This window comes from Rhamphochromis sp. 'chilingali', assembly GCF_963969265.1.
Source record: "Rhamphochromis sp. 'chilingali' genome assembly, chromosome: 22".
NCBI lineage: Eukaryota > Metazoa > Chordata > Actinopteri > Cichliformes > Cichlidae > Rhamphochromis > Rhamphochromis sp. 'chilingali'.
Window position 1 is genome coordinate 26,058,848 of NC_137950.1, and position 24,586 is coordinate 26,083,433.

At 43.5% G+C, this 24,586-nt stretch overlaps 1 protein-coding gene across 1 annotated transcript in view; it reads right to left on the reverse strand.

Annotated features, from left to right (window-relative positions):
* myo1d (myosin 1D) overlaps window positions 1-24,586 on the reverse strand; it is a 134,992-nt gene that overhangs the window by 63,596 nt on the left and 46,810 nt on the right. Inside the window, exons 12-16 of the mRNA XM_080873787.1 lie at window positions 21,991-22,061; window positions 11,501-11,575; window positions 10,353-10,485; window positions 9,496-9,662; window positions 5,107-5,314 (exon numbers count right to left, since the gene is read on the reverse strand). Of these exons, the coding sequence (XP_080729913.1) occupies window positions 5,107-5,314; window positions 9,496-9,662; window positions 10,353-10,485; window positions 11,501-11,575; window positions 21,991-22,061 (654 nt within the window). The remainder of the gene's footprint in view (window positions 1-5,106; window positions 5,315-9,495; window positions 9,663-10,352; window positions 10,486-11,500; window positions 11,576-21,990; window positions 22,062-24,586) is intronic.

Below are 24,586 nucleotides of genomic sequence, written 5' to 3' on the forward strand. Positions count from 1 at the left end.
AAATAATAAATGGCAGGAGTAAATTTTCCATTGTATACACTAGTCCAGAACACAGCACCTATCTATGCAGACATTAAGCATGTGGTTTGTATTGTATTTTGCACAACTCTGTTGCTTGTGAAGCTCGCACACAAGAATTTCACTCACATGTGCTGTACCAATGTACCTGCACATGTGATGTGACAATAAAAGTGATTTGATTTGATTTGATTTGTAGGCAGGGACACATTTTGGTTTGCTTTAACTTTTTCCCTGAGAAAAGAAACCGAATCACAGGAAAAAGCTACAAATTTACAAATTTGCCAACTGATTTGGACCACATTAAACTATAGTGTGAAGAACCCTTTAGCGTGTTAGTCTGAGACACACATGCACTATTTCAAACCTGTTTCCTGGGTGACTAAATATGTACAACAACCAATTATTAATAATCATGAAAAAAAATCAAAGTATCCCTGTGTTTCTTTCAAGTTCTCGTGGCAGGATATAAATGAAAACAGTCCATACTGCACCTTTAATTGGCAGTTATTTTGAAATTCGATCACTTTCAATCTCTGAAAATGTGATTTTGTGTTTGATTTGTTCAGATACTTGTGTCAGATTTTCCCTCATTAGCCTCTTAAATTCTTTCCACTATCAAGGACCTGTGGTTTGTCATTTGCCATGTTTTAAAGGCGACAACGACAACAAGGCTACAGGGTGGCCATGTCTGTCGCATCTCTAATTTATAACATTTTCAATTTCATTCAAGTGAAGTTAAATTAGTGAGAATTAGTGAGGATACAGCCAAGTGGAAAATGAATCTGCCTGTGAGCCACACTTCAGTTGCCATGGAGAAAGTTTTCACATTATCCAAAAGCATTGTGGGCTGTAAGATATTTATAGGCTACAATCAATCTCACAGCCTTGAATTTTATCCATTTATTTTTTAAATCTGGCATTTCTTTAAAAGTCAGCTTCATAGTTTAAGGAGGTTTAAAGATCAGAAACTTAGGTACTAAATAATGAATAACATGGAAGTTTGAGAATATGATATACTACAATATAAAATAAAGACTTTTTTGCCATATAACCAGTGTCATATAAAAAAAGACACATGAAGAGTTTCATCATTACAGGTTTCTCTGAGAACAAAGGAGGCACATTTCTTTCAAACCCAGCGGTGGGATTGTTACAAAAAAGTTAAACTTTCCTTTGATCAGTTACAGACAGCTGCACTGAGTTTTGTGGAGGTGATAGCTTTCGATGATAACTAAAACACTTTGCAGGTTCAGATAGGATCAAAGGATTACAGATCATGTAGCTGCTGATGTCTAGAAGAAGACAGATCAGTTCTGGGCAGTTAAACAGAGAGGAGGCAGTGTTAGCCTTGCACTAAGTAGCCCACTATTCACAAGAGGGCTATAAAGGAGGGCTCTCCATGTCAGAGTCTTCCCCAAAAAGACTTAAATTATTGCTGCACTTCTTATTGCCTGAAGACACGACTCACCCAACGGGAAACAGTACAAAATAATAAAATAAAGCTCTTTATCCTTTAAAGATATTTTCATTTAGCTCCTGCCCAGACAAGCCCCCTGTGGCTGCGCTGTTAAAGCTGACTGCCCAAGACATAACGCTCGCCACGTCTGATAAACCCACTGCTATGGAGAGTATGTAAAGCTTTGGAAAGCAATTAAGGCGGAAGCTCAGAATACACGAGAGGCTCTTTTCTCGTCATTGTCCCTGCTCTGACAAACGCTGACAGGTACTGTGATGTGGATGGCTGAGCTTGAATTTATGAAATATTCATTTTAACAGAGTGAAGGTGGGGGTGGCCTATGTATAATTTATAACATCTGTATTTATGTTGAGATGTCATGTGCTTTTTTTTTGGGATTCTTCATGCTTTCATTTCTCAAAGTGGTAAAAATCAGATTGCTTTCAATGTGGCAGGCTTCAGTGTTGTCAGTGCAGGACTGCACAGACATGGATGCAGAGCAATCACTGGTATTGCGCTCAGTAGCACAACACAAACAGGAAGATGAGGCGAGTGTGAGCACGTGAATACAGGGGCTGAAGGGTAGAGGATTAAATGAAGCAGTAGAGGACTTCTTGCCCCTCCCCCTGCACCAGTCCATTCCTCTAGCTACACCAGGTTTATTGTACATTATGGTAATTTAAAGGAATAAAGCAACAGCACAGACACAGAAAATACAATGATCTCCCGATTCCGACCAGCAGCATCGGCACTATGAGCGGCCACTCAACCTGTGTTTAGGAGACTGTGCAGATTCACAGATTGTAGGGGGATTTTTTTGTTGTTTGATGGAGCAAACTGAGTGGTTTTATAATAAATCCACAGAGCAAACGGAGAAACAAGAAGTGTGTCTGAGCCGCAGTCATACAATGACAGCCCTGGCACTGCGGTCTCGACTGGCATAAGGCAGTCTGGTGTGCCAGGTGCTGATAAGGGGATTGCTTGGCACAGCAGATCATACTCCGTCTGGGATGTTTGTTTGAGTAACAGCGTGGTACATACAGGAGTCAATTCTGCTGTCACACCACTATTTGATTTTGTGTGTCACTGCATGCATATCGCATGAGCGAATGGGCATGCGACTGTGTGTTAAGCGCAAACTGCACGCCTAGCTTTAATGCTGACAGAGGGCAAGATTAAATACCCCTCTTCCACCTCAGCAATGCTGTGATGTTTGCTTAGGTGGGGAAGCTTCAAATCCTCTGGGCTTTCCCTTCATTATCAAAGCCTGCTTATCCTGTGAGATACAAGATAAGATTCTCCTGAGGGAGCGGTTGAGCCAACACCCGTCCTGCGAGCTTGTGGGAAAAGCCTGCAAAGGGTCAAACGGATCGATAAGGTCAGCCAATCAATCCTGTACAAAAGTTAATATGGCTTGGATAACCCTTTCATGTCTGAGAGGTTGGAGAGAATGTTTGAGAAAGGTAGGGATGAAAGCAACATGGTGCAAAGGAATCTGCCCACGCGAAGGTAATGTAATGACAGGCTGGGAAAAAGCGCGTGAGTGCCAATCACATGACTCCAAATGTAGGCTATAGTCTGTAAGATGTGTGTAGAGTGTGTACACACTGCACGCCCACAAACTGCTGACAGACTGACAGTATTGCCGTTTGGCTGTCAATCAAAAGAAGCATTTTGAAGCATCCGGGCGATTTGCATTTCGTGTCCTCAATTTGATACGCAGAAAGAGCCACAGTCCACATTCTCAGACTCATGTCTTTATCTATCAAAGTAAATGAAAAAAATAACAAGTTGTACTCTGCACGCTAAGCCGACACGTGTCAGCGAATGCGACGTAATCACAACAAGACACTGACATTCTCGCCTGAAGGAGGTGTCATCAAACCGCTGACGCATGAATGCAGAGAAACACACACCAGCAATCAATATTCATAACAGATCATTTGCAGCATATATAGCTGGAAGAAAAAGCAATAAATACTGATTTCATGTGTTTCTTTTGTCCCATCAACAGTCTAAAATCTGAAGTTATTTAACTGTAATTGTACAAACCAGAGAAAAGGCGTCGCATTTGAGAAGCTGGAACATGCATTTGGCGTTAGCTTGACAAATGACAAATTATTGCTGTTAATCAACAATATATTAGTCAACTAATTGATACAGCAGCAGGAGGCAAAGCTTGCAGGCGAGCCAAAACAGGAAGCGCAGAAAAGAAATGAAAATAAAAATAAATAAATAAACAATTGGTTCAGTTTTTTTCATTTCAGTTCACTTTTCATTTCAATTAACACACATGTAAAACTGTGAAATGTTTAAATGTGTGACACGGAAGAAGGTAAACATACAAAAGAATCCAAATCACTTGATCAAGAAATATTGAAGAACAGTTAACTCATTCTTGCTATGTGTTTACGTCTCCCAGTATCAGATGCTTGATCCACAGACTGTATAAAAAATGAACACAACCTTTTAGCATTTGAAAAGTCAAGTGAAATCAATGCACAGTGCTTTAAATGTGCATTCTTTTTCATGACCAGCAGTGAGTCACATGAGTCCATATGAGGTTATAGTCTCAACTGACTATACGATAAAGATGGGTAGCTTTGGGGCGTGACTACCTGCTCCTTTGATGCCTGGTTTATAAAAACAAAGATGGCGATGGCTAAAACGCTGACCATGAGCCCTCAATATGGCTACTTGCATCGTTCATGTACAGTCTGAATTATTCCCAATATGTAAGGAAAGTCTAAGCTTAGTCCAAGCCAATCTTAACATCTAGCTGAACAATCTAGGTACAACTAATTCACTTCATATTTACAGTCCACTGACACCTGCAGAGACCTCACAGTTAAAGCAGGTGTGATTAACTTCAAAGCCTGCAAAGCAAAAACATCAAAGACATGGCTCAATTACATGAGGACACATCTGCATTATGGTGGTGCTTTTAATTTAACACAAAGAACATCTCTGTTATTGCCCCAAAACCCAGACTCACCTTTAATTCTAAATTAGAGATCTACTTATCTTATCTGGTAACTGTGCGAGAGTTGCGTGGGTGAAAACTCAGACAAAAAAGAGAAGCGGCAGAAAGATATTCACCCTAAGAGATAGAGAATAATGCTAATAGTACAAGATTATATCAGGTCCAAAAATACCTCGGCGCTTGTATAACTTGGAGTACAGGCTGAGCTTTTCTAGTCTCACAGGTTATTCATATGCAGAACAAAAGCTGGTGAATATCAATGAGAGCACGACTTGGGTCTGGAAACAAGAAGAACCTCATGATCTTGTTTCAAGGGCCGTAATCAGATAATAGCTGTTGATGACTGGAAATCGGAGGTATTTACAATAACAGATGTTTGCAATTAGGAACCCTTTTGCTGTCAATGAATACCATAAAAGGATATTTTTTTGCATGAATTCAGGACAAGTTTTAGAGGATGTAAAAGGACGACTAAAAGAGAAGGAAAATATAAAATCAGTGACAACAGGGGGGCTTTTCATTAGTTTGGCAGCACTAAATCACCAATAAATTTCCCATGATATCAGTGTAATACTGACACATCTGATTTACATTTCAAGCTGACATATCTGATTCATCATCTACTGAGATTCAGTCAGACTCTTACTTTCTGGAGGAAGAGGACGATTCTCTGAACCATTTCAGCTCGCTGCTCCTCCAGGCTGAAGAGCGTCCGCGGCGTGCGGATGAAGACCTTTGTTTTGCCGTAGGCCACGTCGTGGTCGAACCCACAGCCCTGCAAGAGCCTCTTGACTGCATCTTTGTCTGATGGCAAGTCGTGGTTTGGCCAGGTAAACTCGGAGATCATCTTATATCTGGAGGAAGGACAAAGTGTTTGCATGAAGAAATGTGCACTGTGTGTCAGCAGATTTATGACTTTAAATTTAGATCATTGTGGGAGGAATTAAATAGGATCTGGATAATTCTATATATATATTTCACTTTGCTGAGGACTTCTTTCTGTCCTAATGAATCTCCCATCAGCCCCAGCTGTACATTGCATTTGTTTACGATGCCAATATGTCAAATCAAGATGGTACTTTATACCTGCTAAACATCAACATATTAGCAATGCTATAGTTAAATTCAGAGAACATTTTCTAGATATATTTTCAGCATCAGATTACATAGATATAACAAGTCCTGGGTTCAAAAACAAACAGTTAAACTCCTTCTAATCTTCTCTATACTTCTTCATCGACACTCTCAAAGCAAACGTCGCATCATCATCTTCTATTACTTTCTATTTAATTGCAGACTTTAGGGGTGGTTGCCGGAGTTCAGGATGCCATCACTGCTGCCAGATCAAATCAACAGTTTTCAAAACTTTGCCACGTAACAGCTGCGATCTGAGTCATTTCACAGCTGATCCACTGGTAAGGCTGTGATATAATGCCATCACCGAGGAGGACTGGAGTAATGGAGTTGGATGCCTTGTTAGCATGTTATGCAAAAGTCTCATTATTTAATCCTCAATCCAGCAGGATTTCTAGGAGGGCAGTGGGTGAATGTGACAGCTGGGGAATAAGGGTGAGGCACAAGTATGTGTACTATTTTGGAGTGTTAGTTAATACACTGTACACTGTGTAAGTATGGGATTGATCGCATTATGTTCCATTAGAACAAAACAATCTTACAATTATTATATCTTCTATCAGCAGTGATCAGTTCCCAATAAGTGATATTTGACTTGTATTTTTAATTAAAAAAAGAACGTGAAGCTTAAAATGTCAGAGGACGAGTGCTATCGGAGGACTCTAAGAATCCACATCTGTCCTGTAACAGTCTTTAAAGTTTAACCCTGAGCTTTTGTTCTGCTTTGGCCTCATTACAGAAATGTAATGAGGCCAAAGCAGAACATTCTTATGAACGCTGCTGCGTGCAAGACTTTAAACTGTCGAGATTATGGATCTCTTTGATTGCAGATTTGTATTATTAATTTAGCATCCAGTGAAATGTTAATATGCCCATTGTTAATATGTTGATAAGTTCTAAGACCCCAAGTAATGTCTCTGGATATCTCTTTTGTGTTGAAACACAAACAGATTAAAAGAACAGCACACATGAAAAGCCAGAATCAGCTGGTTTTGCAGCCTGTTGTCAAAAACTAGCTCTAGATATAAAACAGGCAAATTTAGCAGATGTTTTGGTCAACGGGTGAAAGAAATGCACTATACATCACTACTTGCAGTACATGCATACGTCATACTGTAGTATACAGCCTATACTACCCGCCTGTCACAGGATAGTTAACAGCAGCGCAGAGTCAACAGAACAAACAAGAACTAAACAAGCTCTTGTGAGTTACCCAAGTCCCACTGGGGGCATCACGATGGACTGCACCAATAAAACAATGCACTGCAGCACCGTGACAGTCAGACACAGGTAATGCACAGAGAATCCAATTACATTTAAAAATAAAGACCCCTGCCTTGCAGACTAAATGGTGTCCCTCTGAAACTCCCCAGGTGTCTGTGTCATGTTAAAATAACCACAGAGAACAAAATATACTTGAAGGATAAAAAGTAAAGGTATGCAGGATCCTTAATTTACTGTTATTGGATGATTATTATTAGTGGAAGCAGCAAGTCTATGTCAGAATCAGCTAAGGTGATTTTCTATTCTGTCTGGTTTTATTACTATGTGCATATTAGTATTGTACAGCACTTTGGTCTACCAGGTGTGTTTTTAAAGTGCTATATAAATAAATAAATGATGATGATGATGATGATGATGATGATATTCTGCCTTACATGTAGCAGTAGGTAATAAGTTTCTTAAAGCTCTGTTTGAATGCACTAAACGTACTGGAATGTACTAAGTCTTTAAATTCAATCTTTTAACTTTTATTATTTATAATAGTTATGGTAACATTATGTTTTTTTTTCTTGCTAATAACTTTTGTTTCATGTTTCATGATCAAAAAAGTGTTTTAATGAACGATTTTCAACTTGGTCAAATATGTTAGATTTCTTGACTAAATTCCTGTATTGAGTTAAGCCTCAGAGGCCAGTTATTGCACCTCCAGTTGCAAGCAATTTAGAACTAATTAGAATGTAAACAGGTTTGCAACATGTCGAAGCTTTTGCCTATGAATAAACCATGAGTTTTTAACACAGGTCACTGACTAGTACTTGCTGTTTGTTTGTTATTGTGCCACATTAAAACTGGGTAATTCTTCAACAAATTAAGATGCCCTATCAGCATCCCTCTTCAGTAATTATAATCAAATGTGGGTGTTTTAGAATTGCTTTTAATCAAAAGGACAAAACATTACGCTAAATTACTGTTTAAAAAAAGAAGACACTGGAGGGATTATTTTGGAATAGCTGCTAGAGATGCAGCTGATTAGTTGATTGGATGCTGATTAAGTTACACAACACAATATTTACACCCCACAGTCAAGACTTTTTGTGCAATATCCTTGATGCCTGATCGACGCACAGCTTCAGGGGTTCAATAACATTTTAATAATAGTGTTTCAGGTGAGGGAAGCTCAGTCTCTTATTGCACAAACATTTTAAAGCTAATCTGAGAAGAAAATGTTTTAAAAAAAATGAATCATGCACCACAAACCTTCAATCTACCATACTTTCATCTAGCATGAAAAATACATCAAACTATGATTTATAATTGTGGTCATTTTTCTCAATGGTCTTGCTTAATTGACTGAACCAAATTAATTTACTGCTCACTGAGGAAAAAAAACTTCAACGTGCAATTAGATCAGGACCACTTGATCTTTAATTAAATGATTTGGTCTGTTGTTGTTCTAATGCGTTGTTGACATGTGCTGCTGTTAGAAAGCAAGATTTGCTGCATTCACACTCAGCCCCTTGGGGACTAAAAGAATTAGGAATCCAACCAGTTTTAGATTTGTAAAAAAAATAAATATGCGGAGCTACCCGCTGTGGCGAACCCTTGTGAATAAATGAGTAATTGAAAGTAGGTTATTTTTCTTCTACTTGGACAATACTCATGCTTCAAAGGCCTAAAATTTATATTCATGTGTGTGTTTATTTTGAAATATTGTATTAAATTTGTCACATTTGATTGTTTTCTTATGGATGTTGTGTAAATGTGCAACACACGCTTGGAAATACTGCGATGGTTTTGATTCCTTCTTATGCATACAAGTTGTAAACCATCTGGGATGCAGTGTTGGTAAGGTTAAGTGTTTCCCAGCACTGAATATTTGATGTCCCGTGGACATGGTCAGGACGGATGATTGAGTGGTGCTCTCCCTCTCCAACCGCCTGCGATATTGCAAAGAGTCAACCATCTGCATGTAGGAATGTCTGCTCAAACTGACCCCAGCATTTTGGCTATGTGAAAAAATTTCTGTATGTTACAGAAACGGTTCACAGAAATGTGTTTATGAGGACATTTAGGGCAAAGAAATAGGCTCCAAATTCATGCAGCTGCTCATTTTACACCAACAACTGTCACTTTAAAGAAGACTGTGGAGTCTTAAAAGTAGCCTCGGCCTCAGCTTTCAAAGGGGGTGAGGAAATGACAGAGTCTGTAAATACGTAACATCATGTTTACTCTGCCATGATAATACCCCAGGACACTCTCACGAAAGAGTCTAAATCTTAAGAGTTTGACTTCTGGGTGAATATTCATATGTGTGGGTGACACAGATTTATATGACTATTTTGTAGCTCATATTCAGGTAAATCTGATCTATTTAATACTTTTACGAGCCATAAATGTCAAAATATTGTTAAATTCAACTTCTCACATGCAAGAAATTGCTGCTTTTTTCCACACCGTTTGTATGGGCTAGTGTGATAGATAGGTGCCATTTTTTACCGTTTTCTAACATTTTATAGGCAAAAAGATGAATCAAAAACATAAATGAAGGATCAATCGACATAGGTGGTTTCAGCCTTTTAAGTGGAAAGTAAAGCCCTTTAAAGTATCCATATATAATTCACTCAAACATCTTTAATCATAGGGCAGAGGTGCTTTGAAAGACTGTGTTTTGGCGCACCTTTGTAGGAAGCGAGGGTACGTCTGTCTGTTGGCGAATCCAGCGCGACGCACTCTGACGTTCTCCAGAAGCCCGAGGTATTCCACCTGATGACGGCAGCGCTCATGCTCAAAGAGCAGAGGGGACTTGACATCATTGGGCTTGATGCAGCGAACGTAGTAGGGTTCCTGTACAGAGCAACACAAGGTGGATTTACACACCAGCCAATGTTTTCTACTGTAGTTCAAACTGCAGTGGTGATATACAGTAACTATATGCTCTTCTGTAACAGACGTGTATTCGCACGGACACCAGGAACAGCAAATAAAGGGGGGCTGGGAAGTTGGTCTCGCACATTAGGGCTTCACCTCATGAATGCTGTTAGATATTATTCATATTTTTCAGGTATTTGCATGTGGGGAATAAAACGAATGCCCGTAACATTCTTTTGCATAACTTTCAGATATACTACTGACAAACAAAGCACAGTTTTGTGCAATGATTTCTTCCAAATTAAACCATATCTGGAAGATAACAGGAAGTAGTTTGGGCAAGTAGTTTTTATTAATATTTAGCATCTCTGATGAAGATGATTCCTTTAATACAATCTTTATTTGCCCCTAAACATGAACATTTTCTTTAAGTCTGGTCATTTACTTCATGTACTTGAGAGTAATATGTAAAGTAAGGTTGAACAGTTTAAAAAATAAAACTTGCAGTATTGCATATCAGCAAGTGTACACAGGTCGTGTCATTTAACAGGATTTGTAGTCAGAATCTTTCTCTTCACTTTAATTCCTTCTTAGGAACACGTATAGGGTTATAATCCACTGGCTCAATATGAATATTATCTGATGCAGCACTTATGAAAGGTTCACCTTGGAGGCGAGGTTCTCCACCAATGAGATCATTGAATTTTTGAAGAGTGTTGCAGCCGTCAGCGGTCGCTTGGTGACCTCTGTGATCCTCAGTTTGCCCTCAGGCCACATGGCCTTAAGTACTGAGTTGGAACTGGACAGAGAAAAAGTAAAGAGAAAAGATCAACATTTACAAGACTACTGAGCAAAAAGAGAAGCAGCAGAATTTAATATTCGTCCATGTTAAATGTGACATATGTGTAACATTTCAACAAGATTTTCTAATCAAATCCAAGCATGACATTTAATGAGACCTATTATGGTCAAGACTGCACACTGCATCACTGGATGCTTGTGCATCCCTGTCCATATGCATGATAAATAAAACTAGATTGTTCAAATTTATATCCATATCTGTTAAGACTGATATAATACAATTATAGAAGACTGAGTTGTCCCTGAGTTGTCGTAATAGGACACAACCATCTATTGTCACAGTGAAGTAAAATGTTGACCTTCTGGGGGGAAAAGGGACATCACATCATCATCTTCTCTAATTTTGTGAATTTTTGTCATAATTAGCATCTGAATTCTTGGGTCATGGCTAAAAACATCTTTTTGTGTTCAGCCTTCTGGATGACCTTAACCTCTGATTACTTATATCCAATCAATTCACCCTTGAATCCAAGAGCTGCTGTTTCTGTTTAGGAAATATCACATTCAAGTGAAGTACAGACGGACAGCATGAAATTATAATGCCTCCAGCAATGCTTGGGCCCAGCCTGGATGCATATTGGAGGCATTCTCATAAGGATAACAGCTCCATATGGCTACAACACTTAGCACATACTCTTCCAGCCAAAATTAACTGATCTGCTTTCAAAAATGTCATGATTCTGATTTGTGTTAAGAATACCATGAACATACATTAGACAGGTAAGCAATTAGTTGATCACATTTATATTCAGCACAAAAAAAGCTGAAGAGGACTGGTGAAGAAGAGGAGGAGGAGGATAAGAGCAAGCTGGGAGAGGATTCATTGCACTAGTCGTTCTTTTCAGAGAGCTGTCATGTAATCAGCGTGCTAGAAAGTGAAAGAGACACTTTGAAGAGTGTGTGTGGAGGTGATTGAAAATTGAAGCAGTGTGTATTACTGTGTGTTGTGTTACCTGTTGTACAGCAGTCTCTTGAAATCCTGGAACAGAGTGTCTTTGTTCTTATCAATAAAACCCACCACTGAGTACCTGTAGAAATACAGACAGAGGTAAATGCAAAGAGAAAGTCTTCAGATGGTCCAAAATGCAGCTGCTCGCCTGCTAACTGGTACCAAATGGAGAGAGCATATAACCCCAGTTTTAGCTTCTCTACATTGGCTTCCTCTCTCCTACAGGATCCAATTTAAACTTTTACTTTTTGCTTTTAAGCCACTTAACCCCTGAGCCACTTCTTACCTGTCTGAGCTCCTTTCTGTTTATGCTCCAGGAAAAACCATGAGGTCTAGCTCAAAATTAATGCTGTCCATCCCACGGACTTATCTCAAATCTCGTGGCAATAGAGCCTTCTCTGTGGCGGTCCCAGACTGGAATACTCTTCCCCTAAATATTCTGCACAAACACTTGATCAATTTAAATCACTACTAAAGACACATTTTTAACACACTATGACCCAAACATTTTGGTCTTATTTAATAGTCTTAATTACTGTTTTAATTATTTTATTGTCCTATCATTGTTTTATATTGTTACTATTGTTTTACATTGTTTCTTTTTAATGGCATTTTTATATTGTTAAGCACTTTGTGCAGCATCGTCTGTCTTGTACTTTGCTATATAAATAAATTGGACTGACAGACTGATTGTATGGCATCAGCAGTGATGTGGACACTGTAGTCCTCTGTTGTGCTGAAAAGAGAGCTGACTGCGAAAGCAAAGCTGTCGATTTACCCGTCATTGTACACTTCTACCTATGGCCATGAGCTCTGAGAACTGATATTACTGATATTCCACCACATTGACAGGATCCAGGTGGTGTGGTTTAGGTATCTGACTATGATGCTTCTTGGTTGCTTTCTGGACGAGGGGTTCTGGGTAAGACCTAGGGCAGGGGTGGGCATCTCCAGGCCTCGAGGGCCGGTGTCCCTGCAGGTTTTATATGTGTCCTTGAACCAACACAGCTGATTTAAATGGCTAAATTAGCTCCTCAACATGTCCTGAAGTTCTCCAGAGGCCTGTGTGTTGACCCAAGGTGAGATCTAAAACCTGCAGGACACCGGCCCTTGAGGCCTGGAATTGCCCACCTCTGACCTTGCGTAACCCATGAAATGATGGAGACACTGGTTTGAGAACACCTCAGGGTCCTCCTGGATAAGCTGGAAGAAGTGGCTAAGAAGAGGGAGGGGCTTATGTGCCTGGACTGTTACCCCCATGAGCCAACCAAGATAAGGATGGGTGGATGGATGGATCTGTGAATGTCTGATTTAGACAGCATCAGTTAAACAGGGAGACCACAATGTGGCCTCCAGCTGCAGTCTAAGGTGTGGAAGAGCAGCTTTAACATCAGGTGCAGGGAGTGAATGTCACGTGAATTTCAACTTCAGCATCAGGTGAGAGCAAGTGGGAGCACACCCTGAAGCACAAGTGGAAGGTAAGCTTGTTCTTTTCACCACAGCAGGACTGTAGTGGGGTGTTAATCTGAGAAGAGTGAGCAGGTGGGCTTTTATACACTAATCGTCAATAATAACGGACACTGTAGGATCAGCACACTGACAGCAGCTGGGACACTTTACCTAATCCAGTTATCCCAGTAATCTCTGTCCAGTGTTTTAAAGTGGTCGGTTAAATTTTATTGTTGTTTTTCAAATGATAATAATTAGAGATGGACCGATCCGATATTACGTATCGGTATCGGTCCGATACTGACCTAAATTACTGGATCGGATATCGGAGAAAAATAAAAAATGTAATCCGATCCATTAAATATCACGAAAGCACCTCACAAAACTTGCAACACGCCGTAACTCACCTCAGAACGTTAGCACGTCGGAGCAGTATGCATCACGTGATAGAGCGGCTGTGGCATGCGGGACCTGTCGGTGGTCTGGATAGCATTTGGAGCTTCGCTAGCAACCCGGCATTTCATCTCCGACAAAGTTATCCCCGAGTGAAGTAAAGCAAGTGTGTAAGTCCATCTCTGAATGTTTGTAAAGCATTCCTGCGTTAAGCTTAACAAGCGATATATGGAGCGACTGCCTCTTCTCGCTGCTACTTCAATCATGAAACTGCTTAACGATCAGCTGATCGGCTTTTCTGTCGCGAGTCCGTGTCTCTAGTTTGCTTTTGGCCCACTTTGCACCAGAAAGAGGAAACCAGCGGCTGAACAACAGCAGCACGTTTAAGCTTGATCAGCTGTTGTTAGAATGTATTTAATATTACTTTCTACTCGAGGATCTTTTTCTACGTAGCTGACGCTGGTAACTGTGCAGGGGCGCATCTAGCAAAGTTTAGCCAGGGGGGCCGATAGGGCATTAACTGGGAAAAGGGGGCACAAAGACATACTTTTTTCTTATTCTCATTTAAAATGTCTCGCTTTTAATAAATAATTATCTGACACCCAAAGTTTTAATTTGATGTAAAATGAATAGAAGTCAATTACTGTATATAGTGACTATTAAGTCTAATCTCCAAAAAGTTGATTCTGTTCATCTGGACGTAGCGTTTTGTGGGAGAAACGTTTCGTCACTCATCCAAGTGACTTCTTCAGTCTATTAAGTCTAATATATATATACCCTAGTAAGCTATAGTACTTTTTCCTTTGGGAAGGTACCATCTGTGCAGTCTGCAATTTTGTTGAAGAAAGATGTTGAATCTATTTAATATTTCTTGAAAAATAATTGATTTCTGTGCATTTTTTTCACACTGCATCAAATTAAGGTTGATTACGTCGATTAAGCATCATGAGGTGGAGCGTGAGGGGTGGTTCCCTATTTTTTATTTATTTATTTTTGTTGTTGCTGGGAGTTGGAACCCTATTAGTTAGGTTGCTTAATATTTATGCTAAGTACTCTTTAAAATACCAGAATAGGGAGGATGGTGTAGGTTTAAGTTTATTAGATTGATCAGTATTGCTGAACTATGAAATATTTTTTTTTTTGCATACAGGTATAACAGAATAGCTTTAGTGTAGTTGTTGTTTTAAACTTGAGTATGAACTTATACAAAATGCAGCAAGATATTTAAAAAACAGTTTTGTTGATTAAAAAACACTATCGGATTCATATCGGTATCGGCAGATATCCAAATTTATGATATCGGTATCGGTATCGGACATAAAAAAGTGGTATCGTGCCATCTCTAATAATAATTTTCATGTGAAAACTGTCAGGCTAATATTCAGATCCACTTTTTTTAGTTAATCAACAAGAAAATAAATGAACCTTTTTTATAATCATTTTAAAAGCTTGTGGGAAGACACACCAACAGGTAGCTGTTAGTGGTGACAGCACTGAGTTTGAAAATGAATACAAATATTTAGAGACAGCAATCAAGGAAAATCTGTCATAGGATTCAAACATAAGTGCCATTTACAAGAAAGGAAACAGCAATTGTATCTCATCTGAAAGCTGCAACAGTTTGATTCAACTTGTATTTATATAGCACTAAATCCCAACAACATTTGCCACAAGGCACGTTATATTCTAAGGTAGTAATAGAAAACTCCAACAATCAGACGACTTTGAGCAGGCTCTTGGCAACAGTGGGAAGGAAAAACTCCCTTTTAAGAGAAAGAAACATCCGGCAATATCAGGCTCAGGGAGGGGGAGCCAAGAGCCGTGACTGGTTGGTGGTGAGGGGAGGAAGACAGGACAAAGACACGCTGTGGAAGAGAGCCAACAATAAACGCATGTCATCTATCAAAGACATCACATGTCTTTGATAGATACACACTGGCTCTTTTATTCTATGCACATGTGGAATGTACTCGCCTTCTGTTTTGCTTTTTTGCCTGGAATTTTTACTGTCTGTAGTTAATAAGAGCAAATTCAATAAAATTGCACGTCAGCAACAACGCAGTTTGGCATAGTCTTAACTGGTGGGAACGGGCAAAGGTTCAGGGTACCACAATTTCTCATGCTCAGAGATCTTTTATACCTTGTATCACTCTGTCAAACAAATCAGGTGATATCACGTATGTGTACATAGTTACGCCTTGGTTTTTCGAAATATTATTTTTATTCTTAATGTCTGTAGGGACTTCATTGGTTGTATTTATCTCACATAAAAAGGCAGAAATGGAACTTCTGAAAAGACAAAGATTACTACTACCACTTGCTTCAGGGAGGGCGTTATGTGACTGCATTAAAGAACACATCCTTAGCCATAACTGCATAAAAACTGTGACCGTTTCCTGAATCTAACAAACAGTTAAAAATTTTTTTACTTAATTTTGCTCAACCACAGAGCTGCACTGTGACATGAGTCTAATAAACAATAATAAATCATTTTAAGTAAATGCATGCTGTTACTGATGCAGCCACTACAAATATTACTCTGCCTCCTGCCTGGTGTAAGACGATCAGGGACCAATCAAGGCCGCCTGTCGAACCTGCTCCTCTGCCTCAGTCATCCCCCTGGGTGGCAGACACTTAGCCTTCACAAATGGGCTCAACATGCTTCCCTGAGAGCACTTTTTGGGAAGCTTAGCCTGTTTGGTTTATTCTTTTGAATGGCATCCAAGTAAGTACTCTGGGATTTGGGACTGGGAAATGGTGCTGTATTTTTATTTTTTTTGTGAGACATCATGTAATTAGGATGTCATTTAAATGTTTGAATCTGTCCACCAGTCTTCTTACACAACTGGAATGGGCAGAGTGATTGACTATAATGACAGTTTTCACCAATGACTTGGCACGTCACTGCCTTTCCAATCCAATTCCATGTGGATAAAACTATAAATTGATCACTTTGATTAAGATTAATCTTCATTTCAAAGGATGTCTTTGACGCTTTCAGTATGAATCAGTCAAACGGGGTATTTGGGCACTGAGAGCCAATTCTTCGACATCAGTAGCAGATGGTGTAAATGTTGAGGTGGACTAGATAAAAAGATTCGGGGCCTGGTTTAGAGAGAGTTTTACATTTTTTTAAAGCATGACTATTATATCTGGAAAATAGTAAGTGAAAGCAATGTAAATGTGTTTTTAACATTAAGTTAACTGGAGAGACATCCCTACAGGAAGCTAACTGTTGAAAAGAAAAAAAGAAGATGGGTTATGAAACAACGATTTGGTTAAAATTCAGTTGCAAAGTGTGATTTATTGCCCTGAAAACTATTCAGATTCTTTTAAGAACCAAAACCTCCATCTGCTCCTGAAGTGGGCCAGAGTGCAAGGCTGTGGTTTGAGTCGCCAGCTCTGAGGCATGAATATGTAAAGCTGAGGAAAAGAGGATGAATCATCAGTAAAAGCTTTTCCTGAATAAATAAAAGTCTTAGATACTGTAACGATGGTTAAGTGTTATTGTACAGTGACATGTTGGTGATCTCTGCACACTGTTGTTGTTCCTTTAAGATTCATGTTTGGTTGTGGTGTACAGGAAGGGGTGGGTGGGACCTGGTTGTTCTGTGTGTGTGCCAGGCTGAAGAGAGGTGGAGTTGGAGAGCGCTTCCCCCTGAGTTAACAACCCGCTGGCTTATGTGCCAAATAAACGGACAAACTGAGACCCCAACCGTCTGGTTCTTGTGAACGTTACATTGGTGTCAGAAGTGAAGAAAGAAAAAAGAACTCCAGAACGCCCGACACCCTGTTGCTGGCGACGCTTGCCGTTACGAGACGAGGATGTTGCCGGGCAAGATTAAGAAGGAGACGGAGGAGAGGGAGGTTCGTCCGCGCTCGCCCGCCCATGGAGTGAGGGAAACGGCGCTGCGGCTGTCTGCCGAGGCTGGATTTTCTCCAGGTTTGACTAGGCTCGGGAACTGTTCGCACAGCGGCCGCGATTCCGGCGGGAAGGAGTCGACCTCGCTTGGCGCGCCGTCACGTGATGTAAACAAACATGGCGGCGCCCAGCAAGCTGCAGCGAATATAAAAACGCCTAAGTTCAGCGGCAAGACGCCATGGGAAGTGTTTATCGCACAGTTCGAGCTGTTAGCTGTCGCAGCTGGCTGGTCTGAGGAACATAAAGCTCTCCAACTGGCTTTGTGTCTGTGTGAGGATGCAGCTGCATGCCTGCTGCTGCTGACCGAGGAGCAGAGGGGAGATTATAATGCTCTGGTCGGAGCACTTCAGAGGCGCTTCGGGCAGTATAACCAACCAGTGCTGCTGAGGTCGGAGTTCCACAACAGACGCAGATTGCCAGGCGAGCCCCTCCGCATTTTGGCCCATGAAATCGAGTGCCTTTGCCGGAGGGCGTATGACAGCATGCCACCATCAGTGCAAGCGGAGTTAGCTCAGGACCAGTTCCTGCAGGCCCTGAGCCCTAAAGAGCTCCGTATGCAAACTCAGCTTGCTCGGCCAGCCACACTCAGTGCAGCCCTGGAGCTAGCGTTGGAGAGGGAGATGCTTGCAGGATCCTCTGGGGGCGCTGATGACGCACACGTGGTGAGGGCTGTGTCAGCACCTGTGGAACAGATGGAGACGCCAGCGGGCTTGTGCAGTTTGGTGCAGGCGGCTTCGCTGCAGTCGCCTTCCCCTCGGGCTGGCCCACACCGCCGACCACAGAGCTGCTGGGGATGTGGACAACCCGGACACCTCATCAGGCAGTGCCCCAAGCTTGCAGCGGTTCAGGGAAACGCCCACGGGCCCGTGTAGGTGGGAGTACACGGGCCTGGGAGAACGACATCCCCACACCACCGCCACCTCCACCCGGTGCGGCCATCACTGTGGGCTGGACCCAGGTTGGCGGCTTTTGCCATGTTCCAGTGACGATCGCGGGGGTGTCCTGTACGGCCCTGCTGGACACGGGGTCCAATGCAACGCTGGTCCGACCCGATATTGTCCCAACCGGAGCTGCTGTGCAACCGACTAATGTGCAACTTAAGACTGTGACCGGTGATCTGGCCCCAATGAGAGGGAGGGGAGTGTTCCAGTTCAAGGTGGGGGACCTCGGTGTGTCTTATGCTGCCTGGGTGGCTGACGTGCAGGACGCCTGCATCCTTGGGCTGGATTTTTTACGAGCCATTGGCGGTGTACTGGACTTAGGCAAAGGCTTCCTCGTAACCCCTGATGGGAAGAAGGTGCCGCTTATTCCTCCCCCGGTCTGCACAGCATCTGCCGCGGCGTCCACCTCCACCGCAGAGACCGCTGCAGACCCGCCAGCAGAACAGCGAGCGGAGGAGGAGGAGGAGAGGCTCTTAGCAGTGAGGAGTATCTGGTCAAAGAACTGTGAGGGGCTGACTCCACAGCAGCAAGAGAGTCTATGGCAGGTACTAAAAGAGTTTAGTGACATTTTTGCCCTGAAAGAAAGTGATGTTGGCTTGACACACTTGGTAGAGCACGTCATTGAGACCGGGGATGCCCAGCCTATTAAAGTGCGCCCACGCCGCCTGCCCCTGGCTCATCAGGAGGCTGCGGACAGAGAGTTGTGTGAAATGATGAAGGCGGGCATCATAGAGCCATCTGATAGCCCGTGGGCCTCCGCGGTGGTGATGGTGCCTAAGAAAAAAAGTCCTAGGATGCGTTTCTGTGTGGACTACAGACCACTCAACAAAGTGACGAAGAAGGACTCTTACCCCCTTCCCAGGATTGATGAGTCTCTCGACTTAGTAGCCGGGTCCTCCTGGTTCTCCACCCTGGACCTGCGGAGTGGCTATTGGCAGGTGCCACTGTCCCCGGAATCCAGACCGAAGACAGCCTTCTGCACTAACAGGGGACTATGGCAGTTCAAAGTCCTGAGCTTTGGTCTTTGCAATGCTCCTGCGACCTTCGAGAGGCTTATGGACAGTGTGCTGGCTGGCGTCCCACGGCAACGGTGTCTGGTTTACCTGGATGACCTTCTAGTGCACGGGAGCTCCTTTGATGCTGCCCTGGATGCCCTGAGACAAGTGTTGGAGAGGGTGGCAGCTGCAGGCCTGAAGCTGCACCCCGACAAGTGCCACTTCATGAGGAGGGAGGTGGAGTTTCTGGGCCACAAGCTGGGTCGTGAGGGCATCAGCACGTTGGAGGAAAAAATTCACACCATTACCGAGTGGCCCACACCAGCAGACCAGAAACAGCTCAAAAGCTTCCTAGGACTGGCGTCTTATTACAGGAGGTTTGTGAAGGGCTTTTCCTCCATAGCCGCACCACTCTTCCACCTGCTGCAGAAGGACCGTGACTTCATCTGGACCCGGGACTGTCAGCAGGCGTTCGACACCCTCCGCAGATCGCTGACAGAGTCTCCAGTCCTTGCCCCCCCTGACCCCGCCCTGCCTTTTGTCCTGGACACTGACGCAAGTAATGTGGGGCTGGGAGCGGTGTTGTCGCAGGTTGGGCCGGAAGGGGAGAAGGTGGTGGCGTACTTCAGCCGGGTCCTGAACAGGAGTGAGCGGCGCTACTGTGTCACACGACGAGAGCTGTTGGCTGTGGTGGCGGGGGTGAGACACTTTAAGTACTACCTGTGCGGCACAGCATTTGTTATCAGAACTGATCATGCTGCCCTTCAGTGGCTGATGTCTTTCAGGGAGCCAGAGGGACAGGTGGCTCGCTGGCTGGAGGAGCTCCAAGCCTTCAATTTCACTGTGGAGCACAGAGCAGGGACGCACCATTCTAACGCAGACGCCCTCTCTCGTCGCCCATGTGCTGCAGCTGGCTGCCGTTACTGTGAGAAGCGAGAGGAAATAGAGCGGGAACTCACGACAATAGACGGAGCAGCACAGCTCGCCTGCAGGGCTCTTCTGATGGTGGATGCAGCGGAGTGGAGGGCACGGCAGGAACAAGACACGGACCTGCTGCCGGTCCTGCAGTGGCTGGAGAAGGGGGAGCAACCCCTTTGGGATGAGGTCACTGGGTTTTCCATCTGTACCAGGGGGCTATGGGCCAAGTTTGCAGCTCTCAGGCTGAAGGAGGGGGTGTTGGAGCGTGCCTGGAAGGATCCTGCCACGGGGGAGGAGAGGTGGCAGGTTGTGGTGCCAAGGTCGCTGAGGTCAGCTGTGCTGGAAGCCTGCCATGGGAGCACTGGCTCCGGCCACTTTGGGGTCTCCAAGACTCTCCGCCGCCTCCGCCAGGGCTATTACTGGGGTCAACAGCGGAGGGACGTGGAGGACTTTTGCCGCAGCTGTGATGCATGTTCCTCACACAAAGGGCCACAGGACCAGTCCCGGGCTCAGCTTCAGCAGCAACCAGCAGGAGCCCCAATGGAGCGAGTAGCTGTGGACGTCATGGGCCCATTTCCTCGCACAGACAGAGGAAACCGCTATGTTCTTGTGGCCATGGACTATTTTACCAAGTGGCCGGAAGCATACGCCATCCCAGATCAGGAGGCTGAGACGGTCGCTGATGTATTAGTGGAGGGGATGTTCAGCCGCTTTGGAACAGCAGAGACCCTCCACAGTGACCAGGGGCGTAACTTTGAGTCCAAGGTATTTGCTGCCATGTGTGAACGCCTTGGGACTAAGAAAACCCGCACCACCCCACTTCACCCCCAAAGCGATGGGCTGGTGGAAAGGTTTAACAGGACGCTGGCCCAGCAGCTAGCCATCCTTACCTCAGAACACCAACGGGACTGGGATTACCATCTTCCCCTTACCCTCATGGCCTACAGGTCGGCAGTACAGGACTCCACCCAATGTACGCCTGCCCTGCTCATGTTAGGGAGAGAGCTGAGAACTCCTGCAGAGTTGGCTTTTGGGAAGCCCCCGGACGTGCCAGAGGCACCACCGGGCCGGGACTATGCAAGGAAGCTGCAGGACCGGCTGGATTCTGCACATTCCTACGCCCGAGAGCAGCTGGCGAAGGCAGGCCTGCGCCAAAAGAGGAATTACGACATCACCACTAAGGGGAGGCACTTCCATGCTGGGGAGCTGGTGTGGGTCTACAGCCCAAAGAGGAAGAAGGGACGGTGTCCTAAACTGGATAGCAGCTGGGTGGGGCCTTGCAGCGTCCTAGAGCGAGTAGGGGAGGTTGTTTACAGGGTGCAGTTGCCTCCTAGGGGGAGGATAGTAGCGCTGCACAGAGACCGGATGGCCCCCTACAGAGGGCAGTCCCTCCCCTCCTTTCCAGAGGGACGTGTACAGAGCGTCCGTGACCCTGCTCAGAGGGACCCCCGACCGGGGCTGCGTTCCCCTCCCTCGGACTCTCCACCCCAAAGCCCCGAAGCTCCGCGTCCACCTCAGGGGCTCAGGAGGTCAAGGAGGGAACGTAGGCTACCACCCCGCCTCAGAGACTGTGTCGTTCCCTCGGGGACGAGGAACTTATTGCTGGGGGGGCAGTGTAACGATGGTTAAGTGTTATTGTACAGTGACATGTTGGTGATCTCTGCACACTGTTGTTGTTCCTTTAAGATTCATGTTTGGTTGTGGTGTACAGGAAGGGGTGGGTGGGACCTGGTTGTTCTGTGTGTGTGCCAGGCTGAAGAGAGGTGGAGTTGGAGAGCGCTTCCCCCTGAGTTAACAACCCGCTGGCTTATGTGCCAAATAAACGGACAAACTGAGACCCCAACCGTCTGGTTCTTGTGAACGTTACAATACTTACACCACATCTCCTGCATAGTGCCTGATGCGAAAGTCTCTGTCAAACTCCAAACTCTTGTCAGTTGGTGAGAGCTGCAGAGACAGACGAGAAGAGAGAGCAGCGAGTGAGCAATGACACGGTAAAGTGTTCCTCAGAACAATGTATTAAAAGCATAGAGCCTTAAGGCAAAGAAAGAGACATTCACCATTTATCTAAAAATATAAAGTAGTGTTACATCAGTGCTGCTTGTTAGTACTGTACAGCCCATTACCTAAGCTTTCCAATTCAAATCACAAGTGTTCAGCTCCAAAATAAGCAGACATGGGTCAGATTTACATTTAAGTCCCCTCACAGCTCTATTAACCTCTTAGGACCTGGCGTCCACATATGTGGAGATCACATTTTGGGTTATTTAGACCAAAATACTCAATTTTGCTCTACAAGGGCCTGATATCCACTTACGAGGACATTATACTGCTACTGTTCTATCAAAATTTTAAATGAATATCCTCATATGTGGCTCTTATTTTTCTTAAAAACAAAAATAAGGTAAAAAAAAAAAAAAAATCTGGTAATTCTTTCTTTTTACATTCATCAGGCCCCAATCAACCTAAATATCAAAGAGAAATTAAAAATGAATGCCGTGGAAGAGTTCGGGTCTTAGGAGGTTAAAAAAAACCCACACCATCAACAGAGTGTACGCCAGGGTTAATAATAAATAAGGTCAAAGTTTTCTTAACTTGAAGGCCACGTTTTGATTGTTGCTTGATCATCATCATTGCAGGGACAACACAGCAACGGCCATTCAAGCTCACATTCACAAGTTGACCTAACACGCACCAGAGAGAACATATGCAGGCACTGGGAGAACATGCAAGCTCCACACAGAACTGCCCCAGCAGGCCAGTGGGTTCAAACCCAGGACCTTCTTGCTATGAAAAGCGTAAGGTTGACAGATGCATCAGGGGCAACCTGGGTTTAGGTATGTTACCCAAGGATCCTTAGATACGCAGAGCAAAGGAGCCGGAGATTAGTAGATGACCCAGCTTATTTCCTGAGCCACAGGCGACCCCATAAAAAACCTTCTGATTTTATTTTCTTCTCCAGTGCCTTTAATGCAGCTCTCTACATGACAAACTATTAAAGTTAAACTGTATAGAGTGATGGGCAGAGCTGTTACTGCAAAAGTAGATGCAACGGGGCAGAAAACACCAAGACTGTCGTCACTGATAATGTCTCATAGAACAGGGCAACGAGGGGGGAGGACAGAAAGAAACAAAAGAAGGTGCTGAAAACATTCAAGGCACAGGCAATAGACATGGCAGCAGAGATGAGACAAGGAGAAAGAAGAGGGATATATGTGGTGTGATTGGAAGAGACAGAAGTAAAAAAAATAGAGTGTGTGTGTGTGTGTGTGTGTGTGTGTGTGTGTGTGTGTGTGTGTGTGTGTGTGAGATATACTGACACATGTATGTAGGCCAGTGACAGCAGAGCAAAGAGGGAGGAAGCATGAATGGAGATGCAGAGAAGTCTTCCGCAGCCCTGAAACAGCCTCTGATGAGCACATCAGGGTTCTTATTTCATCCACAACTGCACAGCAGTGAGTTCATTATGGGCTGTGCCGCTGGGTAAAGTAAGTGTGTGAGTGTGTGTGTGTGTATATGAGTGAGAGGCATCCCGAGATTCTGTCGCAATCCCAAGGAGACACAAGTGATTAGGAAGAGAAGGGTGAGGGTACAGGAAGCAGCAAGATTTTTAACAAGGAGAGAAAAAAATAATCCGTGAAAGCCCCTGGGATGGATATCTAAACATGGGTCGAGAAAGAAAAGCCCGAGAGTCATAGAGTATTGCCAGAAGTATACGGACAGGGCTTTGGTCTACAAAAAGTTTGTCTTTTATAATGATAAACAGCTGTTTCATACTCATTCATCAGCAGAAATACTACAAGCTTGGTCTGGCTCCTCAGATATGTGAAAATATTCTGTTTTGTTTTGGGGTTTTTTTTTTAAATATATAATTGTAAACTAAATTCTTTGGGGTTTAGACTGCAGGACATTTTTTCTGCTTTTCCTTCATTTTGTTAAACATTTTTCTAAAGCAATTAATCTACTAATTACTTGCATAATTAGTTGCCTGGAAGACTGAAAACAGCTACAGACTCTAAGGCTACCCTGAACACATGTCCTGTCTATTTCAGGTAAGCTTTAAACCACCAGGGCTGTAAACACCTGATATCACTGGTCATGTGTGGGGGGTATAACTAGCAACCAGAAGGTTGGTTGTTTGCAATGGCAAACAGTAAGCGTGAAAGTGTCTTTGCTTGGATTTACAATAAGATAGAAGTGTGGCAGAAACTAGCTTGAGTGCAAGGTGGTCATGGGGGTGAAAACCACAGACTGCAAAGAAATATACTGGTACAAGGAGCATGATCCATCACTATAGACACACAAGAAGAATGAAATCACAAAATATGTGTGAGCTTCGCAGGTCTCAGTTTCCAGACTTTTACAAACTAGAACGGAGTGAACAGAGTAAACAGTGTTTCTGAAACTCTTCATTTTAGGAGGTCCAGAAAAGTCAAAGTTGTAGTGTGAACCTAGAGGTAAACCTTTCAAAA